General features: G+C 38.8%; 1 protein-coding gene across 8 annotated transcripts in view; it reads right to left on the minus strand.

Moving 5' to 3' along the window:
• The window catches only part of HIVEP1 (HIVEP zinc finger 1), a 149,491-nt gene that overhangs the window by 22,237 nt on the left and 117,203 nt on the right, over nt 1-10,051 (minus strand). For 7 of the 8 annotated variants that reach the window (XM_047858874.1, XM_047858878.1, XM_047858873.1 and 4 more), the window contains exons 5-7: nt 8,351-8,484; nt 7,460-7,635; nt 2,761-2,862 (exon numbers count right to left, since the gene is read on the minus strand). In XM_047858874.1, coding sequence (XP_047714830.1) covers nt 2,761-2,862; nt 7,460-7,635; nt 8,351-8,484 — 412 coding nt within the window. The remainder of the gene's footprint in view (nt 1-2,760; nt 2,863-7,459; nt 7,636-8,350; nt 8,485-10,051) is intronic. The other variant, XM_047858880.1, reaches the window with a different exon arrangement.

A 10,051-nucleotide genomic window follows, 5' to 3' on the forward strand; every position in this document is an offset into this window, starting at 1 on the left:
AACCAACCACATACTATTCACGGATGTGGAAATAAATGTATGTCACACGAACTGAAAAGAGAACCCCTCAGCTCAGTTGGCGTCCGCCTCTGGGAGGGAGAGTGACCGGGAAAGGTGACCTGATGTGTAATGACTTGTTTCGCTGTTTTTGTTTTCCAAAAACACACTGAATTTACGAAAAAGACTTGAGGCAAGTAAGAGAAAATATAATAATCAACTCTGGCGTGAATACATGAATACAGGTAATAAAACTCTTTGTAATCTTTTTGTATTTAGAAAAAAATCAAAATATTGTTTTTTGAAAGCACAATAGAGTGAAAGGAAAACAAGACCACTGGTTTCAAGCAAGAAATTTTTACTACATTTACACCTACATTCCAAGCCCATAATAAAGCGAAGGAAGAAGAGATTTGTTGGCATATTCATTAGGAACCGTTAGGTCTCCAGAATGGCACGACACTTGGCAAAATCCACCTATGTGCCAATACTGAATCTACTATTCAATAAACACGGTGAAAAAACAAAATATACTACTCATAATCACAGTAATTAAAAAAATGTAGCCAAGAGAAAAACAAGTAAAATACCTAGCTTTAGCAGAGGGTCTCCTCTGAATATGCAATTAGAATATCAAGTCTGAGTTATAACCTGAACCCTGCTTCATGTGCTTTTGGAACAAGCTGCGGAATAGGAAAATGAATGAGTAGATGTGTAAGTCGGCCTGTCAGCCAATCTAAACAATACATGATAATTCATGGAAACCACACTTGATTGTCCTATGCAAATTCAGAATATAAACACTCCCTTCCTTTAACTGTAGAGGCTCTTTCACTTACTTTTTGTAAGACAGAGAGATCTTCCTCAAGAAGTAAAACCTGTAAATGAGCATATATTGTGATAATACCTCCTGTGTGTCCGTGTTTTTCAGACAGTAGTACTTCCCATTTCTGCCTCGTACCTTTCCTAGTCAGTGGGTAATAATAAACTTGCTGAAACTCTTATTCATTCTTCCCAGTTTTCTACTTCTGAATGACTCGGTAGAATAGCAATACAGCAAATAATAGCAAAGCAAATCAATAATAAAGCAAATAAAAAAATTTATTCCCTTCATGATGGTAGGTCACTCACTGCATGATTTCTAACAGCAGAAAACAAACCAACTGTCTATATTAGAAGTGAATTATAATTAATTCTATCAACTGTGTCAGTGTCTTTGTTTCAAGACACGGGCGTAGAATTCAATTTCTGGCAATTCAACAACCGGCTTTTAACAAATAAGTTCCTAAGAAAAGTGACATGTACATTAATGTGATATGCACTTTTAAATCCTGATCTGGCCACCCCTAACATGCATCAAAGCAACAAGGTGTCTAAAACGCTTAAGAAACTCCTTGTTGTCCTAAATTTGTTACGATTATCTTTTTTCTTCTATCAAGAATGCATCAGTTCATTCCCCAAAAGGAGTTAAAGGCAATCCTCTCCATGTGCTTAAAATACTGAATCATATCAGCTGTACCACTTAAGACGTGAGTCACTTCCTCTGCATGTTTAGAAATAAGTTCAGGCTCATTCATTTAGTGTGCTACCGGTTGTTAGGTGGAATTAAAAGCGTTTGACTTTTTACCTATATTTACCATGGTGTGCTCACCGTTTACTCTCTGGAAATATTCTACGTATCAAACTAATGCATGTTAACCAACACATGGCAAGCAGGTAAATGTCTAATTTAGGGCACTTTTCAAAAACAGAAAGTTTCTTTTTTAAAGAAAACTTATCTCTTTGATAAATTCTTGACCTATGTAAAAAGTCTCACGAAAGAAGAATTCTGCTTTCTAATTAGAACAGAAGAATGGGTTTATTTTCCCTCAAAATTGGTCAGAGATAAACACTTAGATTTGTTAACACCGTTATGAAAACCCCCAGCCAACGTTTTCAAAATGACAAACATTTTGGGGAAGCACACAAGTGTTTTACTGCACAAACATTCCCAGAGCGGCTGCTACATGCAAGGCCCTGCATTAGGATCACTCCGTCACCAGTTCTGCTCATGATCTGCTTAAGAATCTCCGTGAGGAGGAAAGGTCGGCATGTAAATAATCCAAAAATGAGGCCGAAAGAGATTCAATGCTTTCAGAGAGCAAACTCGGAAATACTACAGGAGCTGAGAGAAGAGAAAAATGGTTTCCCACAGTGTGGGAAGGGAAAATCAGAGAAGGCTTCATGGCAGCGGTGGATCTGAGGTAGACCTTGAAGGAAAGTACGATTTTGTCCGATGCGCACTGGGAGCCACGTTTTGGGTGGGGATTGAGGGCGGGGTTTTGAGGGAGGGCTGTACAGGCAGAGAGCCAGATCAATGTCACGTAAGCAGGAAATTTAAGCATTAGGGTAGGTGAAAGAAAGAAAGGAGAAAGAAGGGTGGTAAGGCAGGCGGACACCAGATCATAAAGGATTCGGGGGATGCGAGCTCATCATTTATTCAGTCGGCAAATGGAAACCAATGGAAGACTTGCAACGGAGTAGTGCGACCAGACGCAGGCTTCACGAAGATTAATTTAACATCCGTGGGAATGGATGGACGGGAAGGAAGACAAATTAATGATGGGGAAACTGAGCAGGAGTCTGTTGTACAGTGTAAATAAACAGTAACGAAAATAAGAACTAAGCAGTATCAGTGGGAATGGAAAGAAGAACATGGACGCAAAAAAAAAAAAATAGTACATCGTAAATAGCATTTATGAAAAATATGGAATAAAGCCTTACCTGATTCTTCTGTATCTTGTTCATCTATTAAACCTACTGAGACGCCTAAATCCACACATTTCTTGCTATGTGTCTTGGACTTCATGTGTTTTGTCAGATTTCCTTAAGGGAAAAGAATGTTTACTAAGCTTACGCAGTAGTATTTTGCTGCTGCATTTGTCAACACTGGCAAATTCCATTCCTACTTCAAATGAAAGCACAGACTGTGGTTATACAGTTCTAAGACTCAAATTTGGACAAAAGAAAATACTGGTATCTGTATGTTGTAATAACCTCGTTATTTACTACTAACAACTTCTCTTTTCAATTCTGCCTCTTCTACTCGGATAATGTCTACTTTTGCCTTTGGCCTCTATTCTGTCGTCCTTATTTATTTTTTTAAAACATTTTAAACATCCTCAATTTAAAGTCCCTTTTGGATCGCACTAAGATGTGTAGTTCCTGGCGTCCAAATTCTCCACCACTGTGCCTGCTGGATCTCCCTCATGGTACTTTGTTTCCCTGCACGCCTTTTAGTTTTTATCGTAAGCTTATCTTTAGCAAGACTGTTTTCCACGGAACCTTAAATACCCTGAGTTGCAGAAACATCTCTGTGGGTCAGTTTTCCAACTGCTTCTACTCGGGGCTGAAGGTTTCAGACCTCTGATTCTAGACCAGTTCTTTCTTTCTTTCTTTTTGCATGGCATAGGTATGGGATTTTGCTCTTCAGCAGAAATGTTTTTCCCACATGGTCCAAAGTCACTGGACAGGAGGGCCAGGCTTATTTCAGAGGCCTCGGACTCTATTCCAGTATTAACATTAAAATCCTTGAGCTGTGGGCATATACCTGGCTTTGCTGTGCCCATGAATTCTTGTATTTTAAATTTTATTTATTTATTATTATTATTATTATTATTATTATTTTAAGTGTCTATTCACTATACTAGCATGGGGTTTCTTTTTTATTTCTGTTACCTGGGAATTTACCTTTTTTAAATTTCAAGCTTGACTATCTATTAAACACTACATTTGTTATATCATAAACAGCATTTCTGTTATTTGGAACAGGAGAGAATTTCCTGTGTTAATTTCACTTCACCATATTGACTAGACGTCTCATAACAGTATCTCTAAAGACGTGTTTCCTTTGGCGGCTAATGTAGCTAAGTATTATCAGGTTAACTGGGACCCACTGGGAACATCCGTCCCAAGTGATCACGAATGCATGGGAAGAGCTCAGATTCTAAGGATGCCAAGCAGTTTGAGTGCAGAACGCCACACACACAAAAACATCGCCAACAAGGGAAGGTCCTCTCTTTTGAGAAAACAAAATCCAGATACTTAGCTTGGTGAGCAGGGGCGAATTAGTATTTGAGAATAAGCCTTGAGGTAAAGATGTCTGAATCCTTGGTCTTAACTTTGGGCTTGCAGTAGCAGAAGGGCCTGTGAAACTGCTGTATTTATAGAGCCTCAGTACCACTAAAACTTCCCTAAGTACTTGGAACTGGTCACGCTGTCCAAGCCACTTCTTGCGCTTCACAGCGTGCAGCATCTCAGAGCTTAGTGCTTAAAGGGCTCGAGGGTGACAGGGTTACCTGGACTAGATGATATCTAAGACCCAGCAAACCCTGACTTCTGTAATTCCGGAGATGACACCCGGCTTAAATGGCTTGGCCATGTCTGATATTTACTTGAAATACACTTAAAACAAACAAACAAACAAACGACACATGAGGTAAATATGGCAAAATGTTAACAATTAGTAAAAGGTGGACTGGTCGGTAGACTGGTGTTCATGATACAAATCTCTACTTTCCCGTAAGCTTCAAAATGTTCATATTAAAAAGTTGTAAAAAAAGATGCTTTGGCCATCTCAATACGGCTTAAATTTCCATTTACAAGCCAAAGCACTTCCTAATACAATAACAATATGACAAACCAAATTACTTTACCGAAAGTGCTTTCGTTCCCTACATGAACAGTCACGGAAGGTTATTTGCTTCTTAGAGACGTTAATGGATAATTGTAACCAGACAAATTTGGGACTATAAGCTTTTAATAAGCATATCTTCTCATAATTCGAGCTATTACTTACTACTAACCTACTTCTTAAATAAGTTAAAATAAACACGACAATTTGCATTTTAACATGCAAAATAGATGCATATATCCCTTAGCAATGCCATAAACTCTGTGCATCAACATAATAAGTAAATTTTTTAACAGACTTAAGAAACATTAGTCTAAATCGTCTGGAAAGCACGTGAGGTTTTGTTTCTGGGCTCCTACAGCTACACAGAGAGTCTAGCTTTCTGTGATATAAATGGTAGTAAATCCTGCAGGGGTGCAAGCTCACTGTGTCTTTTCTGCTGACTGACCTTTAAAGCAGAACAGTGAAAACAAATCAATTACAATTCTTTTGGAAGTGTACTCATCAGATAAATTAAGGGGACAAATGACAAAGTAGAGATTTATAGGCACGAGGCATCAGAAGCATCAATTTCTAGCACTGCAGACTGTTTAGCTGGCCGCAGCGTGCTCTTTCTCGGTACCCATATTTATGTGGCATGCCATTACATCACTGTTTTTCTGTTCCTATCCAGACACATCCAGTGGGGAGTAGAGTTGCGCTGGCGAGGACGACAGAGTAAATCAAGGAGGACAACATCTGCAGCCTAACCTAAAAACGAGTCGACTAGTATTCAGCTGCATTTAAAAGATACTATGGAATCTGTTTTACAGATATTCACAAAAGGCAGATTTCTACGAGGAAGCTGACCCGTAAAATAAAGAACTATCACCCTGAGAAGAGGGAAATACTGAATTTCTAATATTTTCTTCACCGGTCTCCTTAGCTAGGGTCGCTTTCCTCAAATCCGTATTTATCGCATAATTGCAATGGATTTTCTGACAAAACAAAACATCTAACGTAAATTCAGATCGGCAGCATATCCGAGAAGTTGGAAGACGTGAAAACTGCAAAGATCTAACGCTCACTCTTCAGGGGTCATTACGCTCTGTCCACCTCTTGGGAAACATTTATCTGAACCTTTATGTGACGCTGTTTGGAGTTATTTCACTAAGATTACTTACTTGGTGACTCAGAGTATTTTTCTCGGCCAAGAAGGTTCATTTGGCTTTCCACACCTAAGTTTCCCTCCCTTTCTTGCCCTCATTTTATGAATATCATTTAAGTATCCTGATTCCTTCTCTTCTTTCTATTGAGAAATACACATTTCACATTATACCTTGATCCTCTTTTATTCAGCAACATCATTCTGTACTTGGTAATCTTTTATGAGTTATATTGGCCCATTTCTGGTCTCCTGGCTGTGTACTGGAAATTCGCAGATGTTGCGTAATCACAGGATCAAAACCAGTGAAAGGGCAATAAATTGGGTTAAGAAATCATAGTACCTTCTCCTATCAAAGCCTGCACACAAGACCAGGAAAAGCATCTTGAAACCCACCCTCCATTTCCAGAAGGTGAATCCACATCACAACCAGAGGACTACAGACAGTGAACCTCTCAACTACTCATGATGTCCCAAAGCTATTCAGAAATATTCAAGGCTAGCTGAAGAACAATTCTGTTGTTGTTATTTCTATTATTCTTGCTTCGGGTACTCCCGGCATCTAAGGAGAGCTAATGTGAATGTTTAGTTGCTATGTATCATAACTCTCCTTAAACGCCAAAAAATTCTAGCCAAATAACGTAGTAAATTTTGCTGACGAGTTGATCAATCTCTAAAACAAAAACCCTGAAGGCAGCCAATATAATCAGAAAAAAGTGAATGTTCACTCAAAGGGAATAAAAATAAAGTTTCTGTAAAAAAATCGTCAATTAAATATTTTTCACAGATATCACACTTTCAGACAGAGAATTTTAGGATGACATTGTTTCCTTTGAGAGAGGTTCTTATTTTTAAAAGGTAGGTAGGAAATTGAAGTCTCAAGTAACAAATTTTTATGTAATGATTCGCGAGCAAGGAGCCTAATGGAGAAAGTGGGCATTATTTTTTAAGTAGTGTTCTCGTTATATGTAGCAGGGAATCTGGAGAGGGTAAAATTACCTTAACTATAATAAAGACTTGCAATTTAAATAAAAACATATAAAGCATACAGAAAGAGTACTAAATATAATTTTAATGACTAGTTCTGAGTTCTATGCACATTAAATAGGACAACAGAAGTTTTCTGAAGCTGAAATTCAATAGAATTTGGGTAAAAAACAAAAAGCATCATGGAAAAAAAATGGCCTTTCATGCCTAAAATTAGATAATAAGACATGAACGCAGTCATTGTAAGTTTACTATAGTTATTAAACTTTCACTTCAATCCTGTAGCACAGAAAGGAGTTTCCTTATCATCATGAAAATTTCTTTTTCTTCTTCAGCTCCAAAGTATTTTTGAAATGTATTAGTCATCATGTTATGCAACTCTAATCTGGGGAGGGAAATAAAAAAGGGTAGTTGCTCCTTTTAAAATGTTATATTTATTATCTATATTGTGAAAGTATATAATTAAAAGAAAACCTTTTTCTTCCTTTCCCTGAGAGGTCTAGAGACATATAAAGAGACAAGGCTACTGTGTTGACAAGATGTTATTTCTATCAGTCTATTCAAGCTACTGCCTCCTTGGTCACAGAGCGTCAAGGTGGATCTTGGCTCTACTAACTCAATGCGTATCAAAAGGACCACCGAACAATGCCATTTCATACCTTTCGTCTTAAAGGAGAAGTTACAGTAAGTGCAGTGGTAGGGGCGGACATCTGTATGGGTCCGTATGTGTTTCTTTAACATACTAGGTTTCTTACAACGTATTCCACATTCTTCACAAATGTACTTTCCTCTTCCCCTGCCTCGGACATATACATACTCTTCATTTGATTTATATCTAATTTAAAGACAAAAAATAGGGAGATTGGATACTAGGTCTTTGAGAAAATATCGATGATTAGAATTCAGCTTACAAAATACAAGAAGTCACAATTTTTACACTCATTCAATACAAATTTTATGCACAGGTAAGTAACAATATTCCAGCTTTTCGCATCAACATTTAATATGCAAATAGCCAATTCTGGTCAAACCACCTTACTGGATACCAGGTTTAATTTTAGAACAGAACTCCCTCTTTCTCAGCCACTGGCTCCAAAGTTTTCTTTATTATTAAATTCAATTACAGCAACTCTAAAAGTACTGAAATTTCTCTTGGCTTCACTAGAGCTACAATCAGCTTTTACAATGTGTTTTTCTCATAACTGAAAACACAGCGACATCCAATAGGCAGTGAATTTGTCTCTCTTCGAGCAGATTTCCCACGGAGCTCCTTATTGTAAATCAACATGAAACCCAGAGTTTACTCTGAAAATAGTTCTTAGCTGCCTCCTAGGACCTATGATGTTTCCTAAATATTTTCTTGATCAAAATGGATTTATTTAACATGACATCTAACATATATTTTGCCATGAAGATTCTGTTAATAAGCTGAGAAACCTTGTAACATTTATATAAAATTGGCACTGGTTAAGTCTTCATTCACATGAAAGCAAATGTACATTTAAAAAGTAAGTTTAAATGTACATTTAGAAAGTAAAATTTGTACTTGCCCTCCATCAAATATTTTAATTCTTCTTGGTTCACTTTTGATTAAGGAATTTTCTTTATCTTGCTCACTGTTAATTTCAGAGGCATCTTTATTGCTGAATTCAACTACTGTGGACTTTTGATTACCTAATGCTCTCTGAAAGGAAAAAAAAAAAAAGAGAAACTAATTTAATAAAACTGAAAACACAAACATGCTAATGTTTCACTTGGAAATTAAAACATGGCAGAGTACCGTACGCGTAGTTAACTTAACGGAATGCATTTCAAGGAAATAACATGTTTAAAGGTCATTTGCTCTCTCCCCTCCCCTATCTTTAACCTATCTGTCTGCACCACTGCGAACTGATAAATCCTATGTTGTTTTAAGATCCCACCACAGTCTCCTGACCAATCACTCACACTACACTGTATTTCTGAAACGAGCTTTATTCTTCCGAGATGGGAAAGCGCCAGTTACCCCGTTTGGTATAATAATGTCTCATACTCCGAAGAACGTGACCAATTCCCTGCGACGTCGGTGGACTGTAACTGTGCACTTCTGTTCAAGCAAAAGTCCGTTTGCCAACATTCTCCCCTTCTCCTATCATTTTAAACCATAATTATGTTTCCCTGCTGTATCTTCTCAAAAGTTCCTGAATACCGATAACTGTGACATACAGGCAGGTCAGAAGTCAGGCTGTGGACTGATAATAATTAAGTGTCTGGAAAACAGTAACACACATCAACATGGCGAGCGTTGGGTGCTTCTCCTCTGGAAACACTACCGTGACACCACCTTAGGATTTCACAAGCGTCCCCCTCCTCAGTCCCTACCATTCTCACATATCCTGCGGTGCCAGCAGCACAGGATCCAGTGTGGAAGGACACTCTCAGGGTGAAGTCACTTGTCCAAGGTCAAGCTTAACAGCAAAGGCTCAAACTCCAGTCCTCTGGCCAAATCCAAAGTGAGGCACAACTTTTCTGATCAAGGGGCCTCTTTGTCCCAAACCCTTAAAAACCACATCCCCAAGCAGATGGCTCTGCACTGAGATGACCTGATTCTAGCAAATGAGAGAGTGTGCGCCATGGTCAGAGGGCCCGCGCAGCCTCAGAAGGTGCCCCCTGGGGAGCTCAGGAAGGCAGTGCGAGGAGGTAATGACACTGACCCTAGCAGACAGGAAGGCATCGGTCTCCTCTTGTCCTAGCAAACACACCAGGTGTCCCCACAATCTGGAATGCATACGCACACTACCCCTGGACTTTATACCGTTAACGCTAATCCTGCTTTTTACCTTCTTTTCAACACCAAATTCCCATTTCTCTTTGCCTCACTTTCCTACCATCGAATCTGGCTTCTGTTCACCAATTACCAACGAGCCAAATGCCCAAATCCTTATCCCTTCCTTAGTCTTTATGTGCTTGGCCACCTGTGCAGTTTATGTTGTTGACACCTTGCTTCTCTTAGAGACCCTTCCATTTCAGCACCTTTCTTTTCCATTCTCCATTATAAGTACATTAACATCTGGGTTGTGAGTCAACCCAGTACCCAGGCCTCCACAGCCACCTGCCCATGTCCCCAACACTCCAGCGATATTGGGACCGCTCAGTCCAGGAACCACGTCAGTCTCCATCTTTATGTGACCTTTATTTGACCTCTCTGTCTGAGTATCTTTCCATGAAATTTCCTCCTTGATCTATGTGATACCGCTTTCTCCTGGTCCTCC

The sequence above is a fragment of the Prionailurus viverrinus genome, chromosome B2 (assembly GCF_022837055.1).
Source record: "Prionailurus viverrinus isolate Anna chromosome B2, UM_Priviv_1.0, whole genome shotgun sequence".
In the NCBI taxonomy this organism is placed as follows: domain Eukaryota; kingdom Metazoa; phylum Chordata; class Mammalia; order Carnivora; family Felidae; genus Prionailurus; species Prionailurus viverrinus.